The sequence below is a fragment of the Neofelis nebulosa genome, chromosome 10 (assembly GCF_028018385.1).
Source record: "Neofelis nebulosa isolate mNeoNeb1 chromosome 10, mNeoNeb1.pri, whole genome shotgun sequence".
Taxonomy (NCBI): Eukaryota; Metazoa; Chordata; class Mammalia; order Carnivora; family Felidae; genus Neofelis; species Neofelis nebulosa.
Window position 1 is genome coordinate 29,452,422 of NC_080791.1, and position 23,107 is coordinate 29,475,528.

Consider the following 23,107-nt stretch of genomic DNA (forward strand, 5'->3'; position numbering starts at 1 on the left):
CAGCTGTTAGCCAATAAAGCAGAAGTGCACACAAATTTGGAGAGGGATTGGGACCCCCAGAAAACTTCAGGAGATTTGTATGTTGTTTTAAGAAACATTCTGACAGGAGTGAAATCAAAACCTTAAAAAATCAGAAATTAATAAAAATTAAATGATGAAGACAAAAAAGGGAGAAGAGAACACATTATAGGCAAAAGCATGTAATTTGGAGTCACCTGATAAAAATGAAGATTAAAGTAATAAGAGAGAAGAACACAAGAGGCAAAAGGAAGAGAATATAAAGAGATTACAATGTGGACAATGTGCTGAATCTCTCTATTTCAGAGCAAATTATACAGAGGAGGAGAGGCAAAATCAACACAAGCCGTATTTACTTTTTAAAAACTAAAGCATGCAATCAGGTAACAGATAACAGTTATACTCGCACATGTAAGGTTTTTTTTTTTCCTCCACAAAGCACAGAAAGCAACTATTCAGCTTTTCCCGTTTTTATTCCCATTCCCATTACGGAGCCCAGCTGCTGAACATTTGAATTGAAGATCAGGAAACCAGGCCAGCAGCTAATAAAAAAAAAAAAAAAAAAAAAAAGGTAGAGCAAAGCTGGCCCTCTGCTGGTGGAATAGTCCTACTGCATCCCAGAAAGCAGAAAGCTGGAGTTTTTTTAAGTTTCTGCGTTAACTTTCAGGGGCAGGAAAGGGACAGAAGATTTGGAAGATTCAGTAAGAAGGCCTTATTTGGTGCTATGCCTCTTTGCTCCCAATACTAGATTAGAAGATAAAGACAGGTGGGTGGCAGCATCGACATCCCCTCACATCTGCTAACATTTACCAACATTTCCATGGTTAATGCGTGTTGTAGCCCATGTACCATTCTTATCTTTGAGTCGACAGGTGTGTTGCAAATGTGTATCCCACAAGTTAATTCTTAGGGAAAGGGGCTCCTGAAACTTCTTAGGACACTGAATCAGACATTGCACTCTAGTCTGGGACAGGCTGAGGAGTGCCCACATGGCTTAAAGGGTTTCCCCTCCTGCTGTTAGGGAGGGGAGTCTTTCCCTAGCCTCCCTTTTTCTCTCTTCTTCCAGGGCCCCCAGGGCACCAGGAGACAGGACTGCAAAGCCTGTTCTCTTCCTCAAAAGAAGATGCAGCTAAGAATCTCCCAAAGTGGCAAGAATCCAACCTTAACCAGGAGTTTAGGGAAGAATAGCCAGTGTCCCAAGAGGTCTCTTCTTTCTTTACCCAGGGAGCAGCTTGTCCAGAAACAGAAAGAGTTCAACCAGGAAAGCCAAAGGAACAAGAAGGAAGCCCCATCCCCAGTTGTTCCTTGGAGAAGCCAGACTTCTCAGCTGCAGAATCTGGGACAGCATGTTTTATTTTCACCATAACCATCAAAGTCATAGACAGGGCAAACACATTCAGCCTGTGTACACTGTGAGCCAGAGTTAAGCTGGGACGTCCCTGAATCTGTCTCCCAGGACCAGAACTGCCTCATTAAAGGGATAAAAGATGATATCTGCTGAGCTGGTGGAAAGTGGTGGCTGCATTTTTATTAAAGTCTCTGCTGCAGCGGGCCCAGTCCCCAAAGGTTCATATTCCAAGAATCTCCACCCCTCTGCCTGGAGCATGTAAGTGATTCTCTGTAACTCATTAAGGTAAAACAAAAAGCTTTCTATTGTGCTTTTCGCACAGGAGTGATGTCGTTGCATAAAAGCTACACGTTTCTGCTCCTTGGCCCGAGCCTGCAAAGATAAAACTGCCCTCATAATTTATAATAGGGGTCCCAGGAGCACCACACACGGTTGACATGGATGGATGCATCTTGAGCAGACTCATAAAGGGCCATGGCCCAGCACTGGCAATTCCAGAGCCTGACATTTTGGTATCTCTCTGGTAGGAGCAAGCCATCCCATCCGGAAGACTATCTTGCTTTGTCACATACCTTCTGGTCTGTGAGAGAGCCACCAAAGCTCTCAGTGATCTTAGACTAACCCCCACTACTGCAATTGGCAGGGCTCTCACGTTCTCACCTTGGTGCCAGGGCAAAAGTGAATCTAGCCATGTCATTGCCCCATAGATACACGGAGTCCCAAGAACCGACCTCACTGTCCTGGATCCCATCCTGGACCAGAAAAGCCAGAACAAATGACAAACGTGTCCAGGAAAATAGGTGTTGGCAGGCACAGTCTTCAAGTGGGCAACTCTTGGGGCTGCAGAAAGGCCCTTCACACGCCCAATTCCCCACCCAAACCTATGCTCCCTCTCTCTCTTTCTCCCTGTCTGGCTGGCCCCTACCCCACATCCTCACATCCAAGGGGCTCAGTCCCCCGCTGAAGTGCATCTCCCTACCTGAGGGTGGCGCTCTCCCCCTGCCGGACCGTCACGTTGTCCATAGCTTTGGGGAAGGTGGCATCTCCGCTGCGCACGGGCACTCCTGTGGGTACAAGGAACAGCAGCCTGAGAGACACGACCACGAGGCACTTCCAGGGCAGGAACAGGTACCCACAGACCCCCATCCTCGACAGCCACAACTTCCCAGAACTCCAGCAGAGGCACGGTCCTTGTCCCCCGCCCCGCACACCAGCGGGTCTCAGGCGGTGGTGTGGGGAGACGGAAAGGGGATGGAGCAAGCCAGAAGCAGAGAGGGGGAAGGAGGAGAAACGAGTCCAGGCTCTCCGGAGTCTAATGATTCTTCCTCAAATCCTGCCTCAGCTTTCCAGCCTAGCAGAACCAGATGCCCCCTCCTGCATCCAAAAAGAGCTTTCTTGACGCTCCCCTGGGGAAGAGGGAGGCAGCCGGGAAGGGAGAGGAAGAAGGAAGGTGCAGGGATGAAGGTCACAGATTGCTCTTTCTCTGCCTCTCTCTTCAAGATGCTACTTTAAGATTCAGTTGGGCACGTTCTGCAGAGGTCTGGCATCAAAAGTTTATAACCCAAAGAAGCAAGGCAAGTGTCTCTGACATAAAAGAGATGTCCTAAAAGCTGCCGCTTCAAGGAGAGGAGAAAATGTTTTATTAGCTCACACACATGTATAGATGTATTTATAGACCAGCCCGAGTCTCGAATCTGGAACCCAAAGGCGGCAAAAAGTTCCAGCGCGGGGACCGGCGGCCGTCTCAGCCCGAGGATCCGTCGGTGCCGTGGGCGTCCTCCACCGCAGCCCGGGCGGCGACTGGTGGCCAGCCCGGCCCGCGTCGCCAGCCCGCGGAGCGCCGCCCGGCGCAGGCTCCGGGCGCACGGGGAGCTGGCGGACGGCGCCCCCGCCTCCTCCGGGGACGTGGCACGGGACGCGGGGACGCGCGGACGCCACGCTCAGAGGCCGCCCCCGGCCTCCGCGCCGCCTTCCTCCCGGGAGCAGTCCAGAAGCGCGCGGGCCCCGACCGCCTGGGTTGTCATGGCAGCAGCTCCATCACTGACCGCCACTTTCTCCTGGGCCGGCGCCGAGCGAGCGGGCGGACTGCGCGCTCATCCCGGCGGGTGGGCGCGAGGCGCGGGGCTCGGGGCGCGGGCGCCCACCTTAACCCCTGTCGCGCCCACACGGGCTGTATCGCGGAGCGGCGGGAGGCAGGTGCAGCAGCCGGCTTCCCTCTTCCCCTGACACCCAAGCTAGCCGAGAGGATGCCGCGCCCCTCTCGGTGTCTTCTCCTGCAAGGGGCGGAGTGGGGGGGGGGGGGGTGGGCAGGGGAGGGGAGTGAGGGAAGAGAGAGTTCAGTAGCGGGGGGGCAGGGGGGGGCAGCAAATGAAAAACTGATGCTCGCACCTTCCCTCCCCGTGCTCAAGCAGAAGTTGGCAGACCCTGCCCTGGAGAACTGAACATCATTTCCTAGGAGGTAGCTAAACTGGAGTGTGCGTGTTCGCCACTGTCGCTGTTTGCTACCCCGCCAAGCTGCATACAGTACTATGGCAGAGCTTCCCGAAGCTTTTGTAAAAAGATGAAGTACACTCTCTGCTCAGATGACCCACCTCTGAGCTACGCCTGGCTCCAGACTCTGTCTCCCAAACTGGCAATTCTGAATTTCTTCTTACTGTACAACATACAGAATGGTCCACAACCTACTCCATGCATATTATTCAAATATTTTATTGTAAAAAAAAAAAAAAGTAAGAGATAGGAAAAACACATGGAGATCCTAAAAAGTATTAGAGTTGATTTTCAGAAACTCTATGGCTTTATGCTCTCAACATGAATTGGCCCCATAATGGTATTGGGAGGGGACTTGGTGGATAGGCTATCCTAAATGCCAACTTATCAGTTTCTTTGGGGCTTAGATTAATTTAGTTCAGTTCTAAACCAGAGTGCTCAGGCTTTCTTTGGGCCTCTCCTGTCACTTTTCTTGTCGCTCCTGGCAGAAGCCACTTCATACCTGACAGAAGCATAGCCTATACTCCTATATCATAATTTAATGGTTGCTATGTGCATTTTCTTTATTCTTTCTCACATCCTTTTGTTAAATTAGGCAGGGCTCTGAACAATGGAATTTAATTCAAAAATAAGCTTTAAACTCTTGTTCATTACTTTAGCTGTTTAAGGATACAAAGACATCATACCTGCTCTTGGTTATGAGGGACTGAACACAAATAAATACTGCCCTATCCTCCCTTGTAAAATGGGAGCCCACATACATTCTTAGGCTTAAAGTTTTTAATGAGAGCATTACACCTCAGGAAAAAGGAATATGTATCACCGGTGTTGCTATGTATGCTTTATATCTTTTAATATAGTAAAAAACACATACCGTCTCCTTTCCAGAGAGGAGATATTAATGAAGGCAGGAGTTAGGCAGGACACTCATCCTGATTTCTTGGGCTACAACGTTGGGAGGAGAAAAGATGCCCAGAAGAGAGGCTCAGGCCTCAAAAAGCAGCCAAACTACTTACTTTGGAACCACCTGCCAGTTTTAATGGCATACATCTTTCCTTAAGATTTGAGTGTACCTGGGTTTTCTGTATACACATTATATGAAATCCTCTAAACTCTGAGATGCTCTTATCCATTATCACCAGACTATAAAGCCTTTTTTCAGTGCTTTAACCTCAGTAAAGCTGAGAACATAAGACTGTGCTTATGATTTTCTTCAATTACATACTTTGTATCTCGAACCCTGGGGGATGGTGGCATGGGGTTGGGTCAGCACTTGCCACTTGGTTGTAGTGGGCTCAGATGGCATTTCCTACTAATGCACCTGTAGGTCTGGTCCTAGTGATTCTCAGGAAATGCAAATGGGGCTGTTGCTAAATGCTAACTTAATCTATGAAGGATTGTTTGAAGTGGGAAAAGTTGTTGGGGAACAAGTCCAGCTGGGAAAAGAACAGAAGGGACAAGAAAAGAAGAGCAGCAGAGATAAGTTGAAGCAAGACATTATATATTCTTTTTTTTATTTTTTTATTAAAAAATATTTTAATGTTTATTTATTGAGAGAGAGAGAGAGAGGGAGGGAGAGAGAGAGACTGAGCGTGAGTAGGGGAGGGGCAGAGAGAGGGAGACACAGAATCCTAAGCAGGCTCCAGGCTCTGAGCTGTCAGCACAGAGTCTAACAGGAGGCTCAGATCCACAAACTGTGAGATCATGACCTTAGCTGAAGTCGGCCACGCCCACTGAGCTACTCAGGTGCCCCATATATATTCTTAATAATATGTAATAAATATTTCTTTTAAGGAAGGGATAAGTATCTGTGTTTTGCTGGGCTGGCTTTCCCCAACTATGGGTATCTGGAGTTCTAGAGAACAGGGCTTATTGTGTTTGCTCTCTTCTGTAAGCTGGCTTCCCAACTTCAATATTTGTGGGTGAATAAATGGCTGAATTCAAGAGCTAGTGAATCAGAGAAATGACTGCAGTGACCTAATCCTTATGTTAATCTTTGCCAGTCTGCAGTTTTGTAGGGAGACTTCACTCATGTGTAAGGCATTGCTAGGGGCCTGTATTCCAATTATAGAATAGGAAGCCCAACCAATTTGGAATGGGAAAGAAAACAGAGGTGAGGTTCACAATGAACAAGCACTACAGTGGTTTATATTGGGGGTTCTCTAAGAAATGTTTGCTTGAGTACCATGATGGGGAGACTCCCAATTAAACCCCTCTTGGATATATATCCACATACATGAAGACAAATTGTATGAGGACAGATTAAGAGTACTAAGAGTGTTTGTTCTGAATTTGGACTGTCTCTTTGAATACTGATTCCTCAAGCCTCCAGCTGTGTGACTGGTACCTATTAATACCTATCTTATGGGGGTGGGGATGTCTTGAAATTTCCCCAAGATTTTGTTTTGAGATCTAGTATGCTGATAGACATGGAGACAGCTTCCTTGAAAGAATTTATTTATTTCTTATCATTCCCAAGAGGAGAGGACGTGCGGAGCCACGAACGAAAGCACTAGGGTGGGTCAAGAAGAGAAAAGTCAAGAGAAGAGAAAGCAAAAGCCCAGAGCCTCAGCTGCAGTCTCCATGAGAACGAGTGGGTGAGGCAGGGTTGGTGAGTTTGAGCAAGCTTAGGATCAGATTGTTCGAGTAATTTTGGCAGACTCTGGGCTACAATGGTGGTATCTAGTGTTCCTGAGGTGAGTTAGGGCAGAGGAAATATATTGGTGTGTAACAGTTGAATAAAAAAAAGGTGGTTTGGGGTATGGGCTCATACTTGATTGGTTTGCCTATAAAAGACATGCTGAAGGCAAGTTGCTTGCTTCTAGGAATTAGCTAACCCTAGAAGGGGCAGTTTATCCAGTATTAGCAAGCCTCCCAGATGTCAAGGCATCATAAAATACAGAAAATACTAAAAACATGATTAATACAAGGTGACAATTAATGAGACAATATGGGTAGCACATCACGAAAGAACTCAGCACTTTGGATGCATTTCGTAATCATAAATTATGATTATACAATATAACTACCACTTTCCTGTGATAACAACTTGTGAGTGAAAGATTATAAATGTCCCATGTCCAAACTAGAGATTTGATTCAGATCTACAGACATCTTGATATTCATGGTGATTTACAATAGAAAAGGCAGAGGTAGATCCAATGCAGTGCAGTCACTTCGGAAAACTTAAAGCAGAGAGGTGACATGAAATGAATGATAGTTTTGAAATGTGGTTGTCATGTAGAGAATGGTTTGCAAGGGTACAGAATGGAAGCAGAGAGATTTTCAAGAGTAGAACAGGAAGGAAATAATGATGGTAGCAATGATGACAGAAAAAAATGGAAATGTGGGGCACCTGGGTGGCTCAGTCAGTTAAGCATCTGACTTAAGCTCAGGTCATGATCTCACAGCTCGTGAGTTTGAGCCCCACGTTAGGTTCTGTGCTGACAGCTGAGAGCCTGGATCCTGCTTTAGATTCTGTATCTCCCTGTCTTTCTGCCCACCCTCAGCTCATGTTCTCTCAATCTCTCTCTCTCTCTCTCTCTCTCTCTCTCTCTCTCAAAAATAAATAAACATTAAAAAAATTTAAAAAATAATAAAAATGAAAATGTAAGGAGTATATCTTGGATGAACAGCATTTAGGACTTTCTGAGAGTTTGGGTTTTGGGATTGAGAAAGAAACAGGGTTTGAGGATGACTTCTAAGTTTTGGTTGGTAACTGGATATTGGGTGGTACAATTTCCTGTGAAGGGGATGTTTCCAGAAGGAATAGATTTTGAGAATCAGGAGTTGAAAGAGTGAATAGAAAGCTCCTTGAGACCGTCAGATGGAGATATGAGGTCGACAGTGGGAGAAAAGAGTCTGAAGCTTACTATACAGGACTGAGGACAACACTAGCATCTCATAGGAAACCTGCTTCCAAGCTTACTATTTTAAAAGTTGTGGTAAAATTCTTTTGGGGGGGCATGTTATCCATGGAACCCTTATCCCAGATCTAGGAACCCCTCTGCCTTTGTTTGTACATTAGAAACAGCCCCCCTTATCTTAAGCTTCAGAATCTAAGCAATCCCATGGATTTCAATTTGTCTCTTAGTTTATTTCCTCTCCTCAGCTACATTTGAACTCTTGAGAGTAGATTTTAAGATTGACTCAGAATGAGGCCATGAAGTTATCAGTCCATTTTTGAAAACATGCTGCTCACTTCCCCTTAATAAGAGTCAAATGGCCCAAATTTAAGTCATGTGTTTACCATGATCTAGGTCAATTGAAAGAAAGCCTCTGTTTTAAAGTGTAGTAAGACTAGAACAGGGACACTGGAGTCTGTCTGAATCCTACCTCTAAATACATACTTCTGTGTGACTTTTTATAATTTTCTTAACTTTGCTAATCCTCAGTTTCCCATCTATAAATAGAGACAATGATAATATTGAGTACATACAGTATTTGTGAGTGTTAAAATGAAATACTGCATGTAATGTCATCAGCATCCTGTCTGGCACTCAGTAAGCACTCAATATAAATGTTAGTTCTTATTACCTATACAAAGTGCCTAATTCTCCCCATGCACAAGTTTCTTCCCTGAAGTGGTTATGTGGACAGATAAGCTGTAGGGTGCAGAACAGGCAAATTCCCACTTGTTTGAAGGTCGTGTGTGTGTGTGTGTGTGTGTGTGTGTGTAATATGGGAAACAGGATAGGTATTTCTATGATTTCAAACAAGAGCCAATTTAGAATTAGAAGTCACCAAAAGATCACTTACAGATCAAAAGTGGTTATTAATAAGGTTTTATTTTACCGTGGAGAAGCTGCCTAGGAAAGGATGACTTTGGGGGAATTCTGGATCCAACAGAAATATCTGAATTTGCCTAATGAAATTTGTATCCAGTTGTAAAAGCAATTTCAAACTGTGTGTTATTCATAAATAAAGAAAACTTACAGCTTGTGTTTATCTGAGAAAAAATTGTACCCAGCTGCTCTGTGTGTGCATTAGGAATAAACATAAAGTAAGAAGCCCATGCATGATGCTTATTTATATTACAGAAACCTACCTAAATCAGTAAGGACCCAGTGGGGTGGAACGATCAAGGAGGCTTTGTAACTTAGCCTATAGAAGGTGGCTCTCTCAAGGTCCTCAGGACCTGGAGGTGTAGTAAACTAGAAATGTTTGCTAGTGATCAGAGAGGTAAGAACTGACTGGGCCTTCAGTTTCTAGGGTCAAGGAAGTTCCAAGAAATAGAAACAGATGCCAGAACACAATACTATGAATGAGACACAAGTAGTGAACTCTGTAAAACCTAAAGCAGTTTCCATATAATAGCTACCTATGTGATCATTGCTAGATGGGAATGAGGAACTTCACTTCCAGTTGTCTCTTTGAACTTCTGCAAATGAAGCAAATATAAGTCAAACGGTTTTCCTGGTCAGCTGCTAACTTGAGGCCAGACTTTAGGTCACTTGAATCTTAATCTGTTCTTCTTTCATCATAGACCATTTCACATCCTTTCTAATACAGGGCTCATCTGCTTGAGCTGGTAAAAAGAACCAATATTGGGCATGAATTAAAATTCATGCTTCACATCCCAGCTCTGCCAATTATGAGCTCTGTGATCTTGGGCATATTACTTGTCTCCACTGTGATTTTATCTTTTCATCTGTAAACAGGGTTAATAAAAGCTTCTTCAAAGGGTTGCTGTGAGAATCAAGACAGATGATACACGTGAAAGCTCCTATTATAGTGCCCGGCCTGATGGCAGCTATCAGTGACAGTGAGCATTCAAGTCCCCTTCTCTATGCCAAAATTATTAAAACTGACCAAACCAAACCAAACCAAAACAAGTAAGACAACAAAAATAGCCCAAGGAATGAACAAAAACAGCAGCAAAAAACTAAAATAAACAAAGCCAACAGGAAAACATAAGGCACACAATATTTGCATTGTAAAAATATATAGGTGAGGTGTTCCCCAACACATAGAGAGTGATCTAAAGATAGCTGTAGAATCCAGTCTATGTATCATCCTCCTTATCTTACTCTCTTTTTTTTAAAAATGTATGTGTGTGTTTGTGTGTGTGTGTGGCATATGTGCACATGCATTTAATTATCTTTCTCCATTAGAAACGCAAGGTCCGTGAGAGCAGGATATCTGTCTTGTCATCCCTGATTCCTCTACTGTGGACTAGAGCTTGGGACAGAGTAAATATCAAATATTTGCTGCATGAGAGAACTGATGTCCACTATACATAATCTGTAGAAAGTCAGTGAGGTGGACAGCAGAGGGTCCAACCCCATCCCCACCAGGGACTCTCTTTACTATGCTCGCATTTCTTCCCTGGCCCCCAAACTCGCCAAGGGTGGGACATCGCAAAGCATCAACCACATTAAAGTACCTCCTTCTAGAAAAAATGGAGACTCCTTTAAAGGGACCAATTTCCAAAGCCTCATTACTTAATAGTAATGAGTTCTAGAAATCAAATAACATATAATTCTAGAAATCAAATAACAAAAAACATTATAGTGAGAACTACAAACCATAAAATGAATTTTTAAAAGCTCAGTAGGAGTTATTACAGTCTTTCTCCTCCCAGGTCTCACTCATGCTTCCACTGTAATGGGTGGGAAATGGATCATTCCACTCAGGGAACCAAGGTGTGAAGGAGAGAGGGATCAATCTGTCTGGCTCTAAATCTGGACCTGCCACGGAGAAGCTGGGGCCTTGGGCAATGGGCCAGAGTTCTCTGGGGCCAAGTTTCCTCAATGGTTATTTGGGCAACATTAACATTATTTTCTTTCTTTGAAGAATTGAACAAGTTTTACATGAAATACCTAGCAGAGGTCTGGACACATTGTAAGTATCAATAAGCAGGATGCTACTTCACCTGGGCTAAAACGAAACTGCTCTCTCTTGTTCTTAGAGAAGAACTAGAACTTGTGCATTTATATTATCACAATCTTATCACATTGGCCAATTTGTTTTATATTGTTTATTTTGTTGACCAGTTCATTCAATCATTCATTGTTGTGGTTTTGGTTTTGGGGGTTCTTTGACCAATATTAATTGAATATCTGGGCACTTTACTGGGCCTGGGGATACTAACAATATGATATATTACCTACCCCCAGGGAGTTTATAGCCTAGTAAGGCAAATAAATCAGATTTTGAAGTACAATATAAGATTTAAAGTAACAGTATGCAAGGATGCCTCAGCATCTCAGAGTTGGACCATCTAAACTGGATTTGGGGTGTCAGAAAGCTGATCAAAGGAAGTGAGCCCTAAATTCACTCCTATAGGCTGAAGTTTTAGGGTTCAGGCTGCCACTTGGCTTCTGATGTTGGCAGCAGAGCAGATAATGTTACCAATCAGAGAAACAGCAAGAGGAGTTGATACTGAGTGGAGGGTGACCAATGATAAATGCCGAATGGAAACTGCCAGTGAAATATCCAAGTAAAGATTTCTGTTGGCATGAGGATATTTAGGTTCTGAGCTTGAGAAAGAGACAATGTTTACAGTTACAGATTTTGGAATCACCTCTGTAAAAGTGGGAGCTGAAGCCCTGGGTAAGAGTAAAGTCAGTCAACAAGGGCAGTGGAGTTAGAAGGAATATAGCATTAGTGTGGATTCTGGGCAATGCAAACATTTAAGGAGTGAGCAGAAGAACCCATGAAGGAGTCTGATGAGTAACTAAAAAACAGAAGGAAAATCAGGGATTGATAGCTGCATAGAAATCAAGGCGGAGGCTAATCAGGAAGAAGGGATTGTTTAACAGTGTCAAATGCTAGAGAATTCAGGTTAGCGAAGGATGGACAATCAGGCTTTTGGTCCTGCACAGGGGAAGATGCTGGAGACATTGGCACAAGCAGTTTCTCTGGCAGGGTTGTGGAAGTTAGGTGCTGAACTTAGATGGGATGGAATACGAGTAGTGCAGAAAGCAGATGTGGCCAGGCTTTCAAGATCACCTCTGAGTGAATGAAAAGAAAAAAAAAAAAAGTGCAGCTCTAACTAGACAGAGATATGGGTCTGGAAGGGGTTAGTGCTGTGTTTTGTTTTATTTCACTTCAGCATGAGAGACTTGAATATTGATATGTAGTGTCTGAAGTCAGAGTTCCCTGGAGGTGCCATAGACCCGCCTGTGCTAATCACAGCATCTTGTAACATGGCTAATGATTAATAAATGTGTTAGGATTAATTGTTTCAGTTTAGAAGTTCCATGTCTGGACCCACTCAGGGACAGACCAACCAACCAACCAGCATTCATTTTATTTTTTATTATATTTTTATTTGGAGAGAAGGAGCAGGAACAAGGGAGAGAGAGAGAGAGAGAGAGAGAGAGAGAGAGAGAGAGAGAGAGAGAGAGAGAGAGAATGTTAAACAGGCTCCATGCTCAGTGCAGAGCCCAATGCTGGGCTCAGTTCCACAACCCTGGGAGCAAGACCTGAACTGAAATCAATAGTCGGGTACTCAACCAACTGAGCCACCCGGGTTCCCCAACTGCCCAACCAACCAACACTTAAAAACTGACAGTGGCTTTCCTCATCATTATAATCATCATTATCATCATCATCATCACACCAGAATATATACCTCACAATTTCATATAATTATTTTAACACCTGTATTAAGAAGGTATTATTAGGTTAAAAAACTGATACATAGAGAAGAAAGATTACTCCTAGTGATTTCTAGAAACTCTAAGTAGAAAATGCTAAGTCTTTTCCTGCCCCCCCCCCATGGTTCCCTGGCCTGTCACCAGTGCCCATAACAATATTGTTGGGATATAGCAGATTTTCAATAAATATTTATTTAATAAATAATAAATAATAGTCATGTGTCTCCAGCCCTTACTCTGAACTCTCACAGGTATCATAGCTATTCAAGAGTCACACACCAAATAATACATAGTTGAATATATTTATCCTCATTTAGACATTGGATGTGATTTTACTGATAGCAGTTTAGCTTGAGGTGAAGAAAAAGAATTAGAATTATATGCTCTGTGCCCATATATGACTGATGCTGGACCATACTATTATTTATATTGTGAGAAGCTCTTCATGGGAGGAAAAGAGTTGCTGTATGACATGGCTAACAAGTTAGGTGAATGGGCTTCAGATATGAATATCCTAATTAATAAAACATAACCATATTAATCAGAAGCATAGCTTGTGATTTACATAATCACTGTGATATATGGTCACTTAGCATAATGAGTAAGCCTCTCATAAAGTATTATGACATCACAGAGTGCAGACTTTATTCACTTACTTGTATGAGTTCTCAGGCTCTTGGGTGTGCACTTGTGGTATAGTGACATTTTAAAATGTATTTTTATTGTGATTTTTGGCCAAAAAAGGCTGTGGTGCATTGGCCGAAATAGTCTCTAAAATTCTGTTGGGCTGTAAGCATCATCACCACCGCCTCAGAAATATCTAGGATTTGTCTACAAACCACCTCTTTTTTATCACCAGGAATGCTCCCCCACCCACCTCTTAACTTAGCACCAAAATTTTGCTGACTGTAATCCTGAAAATTCTGTCTCATCTCATCCCAGTTGCTCTAGCTCCTAGCTCCGGGTTACCTCACTAGATGCATTCAGTGTCACAAATACTGAGACATGGTGGGGGGGGGGGGGAAGACAACCAACAACAACAACAAAAAACCTCCCTGGATCATGGGGCTGTAAATTGCCTGTGGTGGCAAGAAGTCTTTCTCTTCCTGAGAAGGGAGAAGACAAAATCAGTGTTTGACTTTCCCTCCTCCAGGGGTCAAGAAGTCTTCGGAAAGATAAAGGGAAAGGAAGTGGCAAAACAAAAGCAGAAGACAAGGAAAGAAAGGAGAATTACAGGGGAGAGAGAGGACAGGTCCAGGCATCTTGTATGAGTCAGAGTTCTCCAGAGAAACAGACACAGTAGAATTTTGCATATATGTTACTTCTCCCTCTCTCTGTCCTTCTGTGTGTGTGTGTGTGTGTGTGTGTGTGTGTGTGTGTATGTGTGTGTGTGTGTGTGTGTGTGTGTGTGTTAAGGATTAATTTATGTGATTATGGAAGCTGACAAGTCCAAAGTGTGTGGGGTAGGCCAGCAGGCTTGAGACCCAGGGAAGAGTTAATGTTACAGTTCAAATCTGAAGGCTGTCTCCTAGTAGAATTCCCTGTTTCTCAAGGGAGGTCAGTTTTCTTCTATTAAGGTATTCAACTAATTGGATGAAGTCCACCCATATTATGGAGGGTGATCTTCTTTCCTCAAAATCTACTGACTTAAATGTTAGTCTCATCTAAAAAATACCTTCAAGGAAACATCTAGAATAATTTTTGACTCTATATCTGGATACTGTGGCCTAACCAAGTTGACACATAAAATTAACCATTACACATCCCAATTGCCCTTTGAAGCAGCCCTACTGAAAGGATTAAAATGTGCTTTCTCTCAGGGACATCATAGAAAAGGAAGGGGAGGAAAAGTGACCTCTACCCCTCCCCAGTTTTACTTTGGGCAAGCTAATGCCTGACTTCTTTCTCAAAAAATAAAGCCCAATTAGAGTTTAAGGAATTCCAATCACAAGACACTTGAAAAGAGTTCATATGTTGGTGTGAGTGGATTTTATGGAAAGTGCAAATTGTTGTTCCCTTTCATAAGTGGAAGGAAAAGGCCATAAGGCAGAGTGGTAGAGAAACAAGGACTCTGAAGCCACAGAGAAAGAGGAAGAAAATGGAGCAGAGAGAGGTGAAAAATAACTTTGTAAAAAGCATAATTGTGCATGTGGCCTGGACGTATCTGCATCTACTTTGGGAAAAACTCAGAATCTGCATACATTGAGACTATATGCAGGCACAGGTACAGAAGTGCTACCTGAATCTGGGGAGGTGGAGAGGAAATTAAGAGAAGATACTTCAAGGCAAACTCTTTTAATAGAGGGAAAAAATGAACGCAGTCTTTTCTTATATCACACGTAGTAATCTCAATTGTTCCTTCAATGAAACTGGGTGATTGCCTGTATATGATCCAGAATGGAACATGATCCAACAGACTTACTGTTATGTGGCAAAACTCCAACCGTCAATTAAGGAATGGAAATAGGGAAGCATGTGTCCATTTTGGCTCTAAAACAGAGTTTAAACACACAGCTTCGACCTCTTGACTTGTATCAGAAAGACTGAACTACTAGGTATAAAACACTAGAGAGAAAATTTAGAATCTACTACTCTTACTGCTGTTATTAATGATAGGAATGATGATGATGAGATAATGATACTTATTGAATACATACAACATACCAGATTCTAAGATAAATGGCATGTAACAGAATTACATCAGCTAGCCAACAATCCTAATTTGACAGGTTGAAAACCTGAGGCTCAGAGTGGGTGATCTGTACAGACCCGAGTGTCAGGAGATAAGAGCTCCTCTAAAGCCCCAGTCCTTCCTCCTTACCATGCCTGAGCCACAAGTTTGGTGCTTTTAGCCTCTTAAGAGTCCCCTTATCAAGAAATCAGGAATCCCATGAGTGCAAAAAGCACAATTGTGAGGGAAGGTGGGAGGCTGGAACAAGGCCAGGAACAGGAGTGCTGATGGAGGATGGTGGAGGTTAAGAGGGGAACACAAGACAAAAGGCAAAGCGGGATCCCTGTAAAAGCACAGGCTGCTTCAGCTGAGGGTAAAGCAAGACCGTGAAATAAAGCTGTGTCTTCTGCTCTCTTTTCCACTGTTTCCCTCCCCCTCTCCATCTGTCTAGCTTCCCTTTTCTCTCTTCCACTGTCTCTACTCCCTTTGCAAATCTTCATCTGCTAATTTCCATCCAACACGTTTATGAATTAATTCCAACACTTTTCTCTTTCTGTCAAGATATCCTTGCTTTCTAACCTCCCCCATTGCTTCGACAACGTGTGCATTTTATTCCACAGGCTGTTATTCAGACAGCTCCCAGACATAGTTATTTGTTCTGACATCTTTGTGTATGCAATAAGCCCATGTCACTGCAGGTCTGCAGAGAAGAGAGACCAGGTCTACAGCTGGACAACCTTGTAACTGTGGCCAGGCTGGGTGAGAGTGAGGTTGAGGACACAGGGGAGGGTCCAGAAGAGAAGCATCAGGGGACTCACATAATAATCGTGTGCTGCCTGCTACAGGCAACCAAACTCCCAGATTCCAGAATAGGGCATTGGCAACTTTCTTCTGCAGGTGGCAAGGGTTTGTCAGAAATGAATTCTCATTGTTCTCATCTTAATTAACTCAGAGTAATGGTGATGGAAAGGGGTCTTAAAACTAGTTTTCTTGGAAATGAATAAACTGGAACACACATAAACAGTACACCAAGTTATATCCCAGCATCTTTTTGGCTCTGAAATACCTATGTTTCTCAGTACATTGAAATGTTGAAGTATAGATTCAGATATTCGCATCTTATATCAATCAAGAATAAATGCATTTTAAGGATAAGCAACACAAAGAAATGAGTAGATCCAAACAGCAGAAGAAATAAACAAATAGTGTATAAAGTTCCAGGCATGGTAGTTTCTATATACATTTTTGATAGATAGACTGATTGATTGGTGGACTGGTAGTTTCTATATACATTTTTGATAGATAGACTGATTGATTGGTGGACTGGTGGATGTATTTAATGTAGAAGAGCCAAGAGAATGCTATTTGTAGACTTGGCAAGGGGACAAAGCCAGTGCAAAGCACACTGATATAAGATGTAAGTAACTCCATCCATTGCATAAATATATCCAAAGAATGGTAGATGCAAGTACACAGAGAGCTGGTGGGAAGGAACTGAGCAGATCAATTTCAGATTTTGGAGAAGTCAGTCCAGCATTCCTGCCTGTGGTTTCCTCAACTGTAAAATAAGCTATTGAACTAGATCATTTGCAAATCCACTTTCAGATGTAATAGCCTATAGATCCATGACCATCACTGGACCACTGGATCCTTCCACAATAATGTTCACATTTGCATCTCTCTCTGCTTTAGCCCATGATGCCTCTTCTATCCAAAACCCCTCCTCTGCCAACGAAATTCCAAAGCTCATCTTTAAGACCCAGCTCAAATATTACCTTGTCTGGGCATTTCCCCAGTTCCTAGGCATGAGTAACTCATTCCTCTTCTGTACCTCCTCAGAATTTTATCCTTCTTTACTATAATCTTACAATACATTTGACATAGTTGAGTACAGGACACTTTCTCTTTGCTAATTTAGTGAGAATCATGTCTGTCTCTATTCTCAGCACCAAACCCAATGCTTAACAAAAAGAAGGTGTTCAGTAAAGCTTTGCTAAATGAATGAATGTGCCATTTTTCTGCAGGAGATCCATTTTCATAGCGGCATTGACTTTTAACTGGATGTATAAGAGCACAGCACAATGGAGTGCCAAGGAGGCTTCTTGATGAATCATCTCATCATAGGAAAGCAAAGCACAGAAACTAGCCCAATTATCATACCCCACCCTGCCTGGGCTCTTTCTGACTGTACACACTTCCCTGTCATGGTGAAGACAGCATCTAACAGACAAAGGAGAGTGTGCCTGGGAACTCACGTTTCCTTGCAATTAGCAAGCTCCCACATGGTAAACAGTCTAATTTTGCTCGTACATCAGCAGTTTGCCTAATCAGTGATTTCCACTCAGAGCTTGAGGAAAAGATTTGAAGTCTAGACCATAGTGTGAGATAATGGAAAATTGTGGTCCAAAGGAAAACCCTGTCTGTTATCCTTATACTTGTCATAGAACAGGGCACCAAATTAAGGACATGGTCCTTTATTTCTTTATAGTTACTCCTTCAGTATGCAAATCCATCTTTAAAACTACTGTTTTAGCTAAGACCACTGTTGCACTGTTCCAACTTGAAAGACAGTCCACCTTTCAGGAAAGGCCCTGACAAAGATTGGGGAAAACATCATTTGGATCCATTCACAAGCAGACACTTAACTGCATTCGATTTTTCAGTCTTTGCCTTATTTTATACAACGTGTACTTTAAAACAGGGGTTCTCCACCAACGTAGCTTTTGGCTTCAGCAACTTTGACCTCAAAAACATTATCTTCCCATTAGTCAGACTTCCCTAGGTGGGTGAGAAACAAACACAGAGACTGGTTTATCTGTTGGAACAACAGCGCTGCTTGACAGAGCACATAGGTATCCATAAATGTGGACCTACAGCGCTGACATCTGATACTGCCCCAGCACCTCGAGACATGGAAACTGACATGACATTATCCACCCCACATTTAAGTCCTCAAGGGCATGATAGAGCAGCTTCAGGTTGGGAAATAGACATTTAAGAAATCACTGTATCATAGAATTTTGGATTGGGGATGGGACTTAGACATTAGCTTAGCTTTGTTAAACTGAAGTTAATGCTGGAAACTCCTATATGCAATGCCTGGCTGGTGGTCACCAGGTTTCATTTGGGTATTTCTATGGTCACGCACCACAGATGGTCTTACAATACTGACAGGCAGCACTTGCTGTTAGAATGTTCTTCCTATTTCCTTTTGTTCTACTATTCTGACCTAGAAGAAGGGAAATGTGAGGCAACAAGGATGCTGAGGTCTAGGTTGTCCATAAATATTAGTTTTTTTCCTATCACCATTACAATATTATTACTGGTTACTACATGGTGGCTGTGGTGGTTTTATCATTATTATGTCTATTTTACATTTGAATATTGTCTCTGTCCTAGCTACACATTAGAGGTAGGCCCTCGAGGTTTCAAGGGGGCCTTGAACTGTGTCTGGAATCTCCCTCCACTGGCCCCCAACTTCACACACTTGGAATTGAGTTTAGTTTTTTGTGCATTGGATATTGGCTCGGAATTGCAGAATCAAGCCTGTGCCCACCCTGAAAACAGCAGTTGTGTGCATGAGGGAGGCCTCAAGGCTGGCAGATAAACCTTCTGTGCTGAGCCCAGAGGGCAAGACATACACATGGATGTGAGAAAAAAAGGTTCAGTCCAGGAAATGCCCAGCACAGGGAAGCAAATGATGGATAAAACTAGAGAAGGGGGAAACATGGGTAATAGGAAAGGCCCCCTTCTGCACAGACCCTGTCCGAACAGTCCAGACTCTAAACACCCATGGAAATGCTACTTGAACTAGAAGAGAGACTCACCAGCTAAACACTGGATTCACCTCCCCCCTCACGATTGCTGCTGTTTTTCCTAACAGATGTGCTATGGACACATATGGAGCACACATTAGCCTGACACTAGTGTAAGAGCAGGGAATTTAGAATTCTCCAGATTTGGGTTCAAATCCTTGTTCCACCACAGAGATTATCAATAGAAGGCATATCTCATAACCTCTCAGAGCCCCAGTTTTCTTATGTGAAAATGGAGGATGGCAACAGCACCTACCTAGTTGGCTGTGAGGTGATTTCATGAGATGGCATTTGGAATGTCTAAGACCTTGGTTAAGAAAGCCAGTGTGCCTTCTCCACCTCTAAACCTTCTCACCAGTTTCTCCTATTAACATTTCTCCTCCTCTTCCTTCCCCAGCACCACTCTTAAAGCCCAGCCTAATACCCCTTCCTCCATGGTCTTCCAGTCCTCACTGAGTTCCTCTGAATCCCTGTAGTATGTAAGTTCAACTTGTGCCATCATGTAGCATCACTGTCTGCCATGGTGGATTCAAACTGAAATCATTTGACTCCTATTCCCTGCTGTTTTTATATTGCAACCTGCCATATTTTGCATTCTTGTTTATCAAGGATGTTATTCTTATATGTCTAATTGGAGAGTTTGTTTTTTCAGGATATTAACAATTCCCTGTACTTTCCTGTAGCTCTCATTGTGTGGGTGATGCACTGCAGGAAAACAAGTTTAGGTAACCAGAGTTCAAATCTGGATGCTACCACTTCTCTGCTGTGCAACCCAGGGCAGTTTGCTTATCCTCATAAGCCTCATTTTCCTCACCTGATAAAAGAAAAAAAAAAGAGTTCCTACCTTACTGGGTTGCTATTAGTATTAAATCCATTAATCCTTCTTAAGTACTTATACATTTTAATTCCCAAATTGTGGTAGACATAGAGATGAGCTGGTTGTGTTCTTCTTCAAGGAAACACTTACTTGCCTAGCTACTGGCAGCGCTATTTGAAGCCAGCCTTCAGGAATTTCCTCTTCTGCAAGGAGACCCCTCCCCAAGTGCATGACCTTCCCACAAGGCCCCCCTCCAATGACTACTCAAAGTACAGACCTGGTTATTTCCACCCAAAAAGAGACAGACTAGATAGGATAAGACTTTGTCACACCGTGACCTCTGCTCATCATGCTCCTACCCCAACCCCTCACAGTTGTTGATCCAAAGGGAATTTCCTAATAAACTCTTCATGTACTAACCACCATCTCAGAGAACCCAACCTGGGACAGCCATAGCCATTATCACCATCACGATCATTATCAGCTCCTCCAAGCCTCTGTTTAATTGCAAGTAAGTTTACCTCAAAGAGTTCTAGTTAGTATTCAGTAAAATGCTGTGCACTGGTGATTGCTACAGCCCCTCCCCCCCACACACACTCCTGGTAGACAGTCCCAAGAGTTCTATGCATATTTGGCAATTGATTGACCTAAAATGCAGTGAGCCAGAGATAGCAGAGGTGAGGTTCTATGAGCAGAGAACCCCATGATTATCAGGCTTTCTGGCCACTGGAAGAAGGAATTGTTATCCTGAGAATCACTTCCCTTTACCCCTGCATTCTACAGCAGCCCTTTGCTCTCACAGCAACACTGGTCCATAAATGTTTGCAAAGGTTCTGAAATTATTTCATAAACATAGTTTTTTATCTTTACTACACATTATTATTTTACTCATGGCTGAAATTTTTATTTTTTAACTATAATAATTATACCAGCATACCAAGAGATAAAGATGTCGTAAAGATTTTTTAAATGTCTTTTATTTATTTTGAAAGAGAGACTGAGCATGAGTGGGGGAGGTGGGGCAGAGAGAGAGAATCCCAAGCAGACTCCACACTGTCAGTGCAGAGATCAGACCAACACAGGGCTCAATCTCAGGAACCATAAGATCAAGAGTTTGATGCTTAACTGACTGAGCCACCCAGGCAGCCATAAAAGCAATATTTTAAACACTTGACTAAAGTATTTTGTGAAAAGAAGCAACATACTATTTCAAATATATATATATATATATATATATATATATATATATATATTCATTTTCATTTATAGTATATATAGTTTCCATATATATATATATATATATATATATATATATAGTGTGTATGTGTGTGTATGTGTGTGTGTGTATAATATATTCTATACATTGTAGATGAAACTAAATGATTTGGCCATAATAGGTCCTCAGTTTGGATTACAGATGTCATGTGTGTCTATCTGATTCTACACTGCCAGTTCTCTTTAACTCCATGTGCTCAAGGAAAAACAATTGTAGCCTCTGAAAAATTCATTTCCCAAAGTACATACCTAGCCAAAATTCATCCCACTTTACCTGACAGCTTTTCAGTTTGTCTCAACCCTCTTTCCACCCCTTGGTAGAAATGTAGAATCTTCAAGTTCTGCTCACCTTCACCGTGAAGAGAAAAGCATAAAAAGAAAAACAAACAATAAAAACAAACAAAACAAAACAAAACAAACTCTACCAGACTGAGCACAAAACCTGAGCTGACCCTGAGCTCTGCCTGAAGAAAATGAGTCCTAAAGCCATTGCCGAAGGCTGAGTAGGCCTGATTGAAACTCACTCAGATTCAACCACATAAGCTCAGTCAATATAGAATAGGCCCTGATCAATAACTGTGGGAATTGGAGGAAAGGTGTGAATCAAGAGACAGGTTTCCAAGATAAACAACCCAGAGACAACAAAAGTGAAAAAAAGAGAGAAGTTAGTACCACTCAGTCATTCTTTCAATATTTAAGGCTAATGATACCATTATCAAACAAGAGAGTAGATATCTTAATGGCATCAGATGATTTGAAAGAATTTAGTGGATTGTTTATACCACATGAAATTGGAACTTCCTTCAGCAGGAGAGAAGTTAAGATGTCGAGGTATCGGTGTCTGGGTGTCTCGGTTGCTTAAGCATCTGACTCCGTTTCAGCTCAAGTCATAATCTCACTGTTTGTGGGATTGAGCCCCATGTCAGACTCTGAGCTGAAACTGGATTTTGTGTATTTCTGTCTCTCTTTCTCTCAATCTCTCTCCCTCTCTCTCTCAAAATAAATAAATAAACATTTTAAAAATTGTAAGATGTAGAGGTAGTCTGGGGTTATCTAGGAATAGAACTGGTTGTAAATGAGTGATAAAATTGGCCAGTAAATGCAGGGACAGAGAAGGCAGAAGACAAAGCCTTGAAGATTGGTGGCATCCCGGAAGAAAGACAAAGAAAATGTACCTAGGAAGATGATGGAGAACGTAGCCTCAGAAGTTTAGCCTGAGAACAAAGGAAATGTCAGAGAAACTAAGATGAAGGAAAAGGCAAAAATGCATGGGCAGTTCTGTCCTGTGATGCGGAGTCCAGTATGAAGGACACACATTAACTTCTATCTTTGGCAATTAGGAGGTCAGAATTTTGACCTTGGAATGAGGAGATAATGGTACTAGAGAGGCCAGATTCAAATGGGTCAAAAAAGCCAATTGTAAATAGAGTATAGGAGAACATATACACTATTCCTTCAAAAGGTTTATAATAAAGAGAAAAAGAAATAGATAAGCAACGTGAAAGTGAGGGAGTACTGAGAGAAATTTGTTATTGTCATCCCTGCTGTGTGTTTGGCTTTTAATTTGTTTCGGAATTTGAATATATTTGTAGGTGAATAAGAAGGAAGAGCAACAAAGGTGTTATAAAAAAGAAGAAATAATATATGAGGCTAGATTCCAGATGGAATGAGAGGGGGTAGGAAAGAAACTGGAAGGAACAAGTTGGATAAAATTAAGGTAATGCCTTCTTATAAGGATACAGTAATGCTGCAATTCCATGGAAGTTAGCTCAGCTTCCCCATGTCACCTGATCATCATGCTATGACTCAGTGGGGCAGGGAGCAATGTATGTTATTCATTTGGACACCTCTTGGCATTCCTTGCCCAGTCGTCATAATGAATGGGTAAATGCAGTAGCCCTGGGCTAAAAAAGCTCACAGTGATTAGTGTCTGGGTCACACCACCAGGTAAGCCATGGAGATGCAGCAGAGGAACTAGCTGAGGTGTGAGAGTGAGACTATCTATAATGAAGAATGGAGGAAAAAGATGACGAGTATCAAGTGTGATCTCAGGACCAGCTGGAGATGTGA

General features: G+C 42.5%; 1 protein-coding gene across 12 annotated transcripts in view; it reads right to left on the reverse strand.

Moving 5' to 3' along the window:
• The window catches only part of OPCML (opioid binding protein/cell adhesion molecule like), a 1,069,156-nt gene that overhangs the window by 502,522 nt on the left and 543,527 nt on the right, over positions 1–23,107 (reverse strand). For 3 of the 12 annotated variants that reach the window (XM_058687354.1, XM_058687350.1, XM_058687359.1), the window contains exon 2: positions 2,346–2,430. In XM_058687354.1, the coding sequence (XP_058543337.1) occupies positions 2,346–2,430 (85 nt within the window). Of the gene's footprint in view, positions 1–2,345; positions 3,534–23,107 lie in introns of those variants that run through there. The other 9 variants (XM_058687358.1, XM_058687357.1, XM_058687348.1 and 6 more) reach the window with 8 other exon arrangements.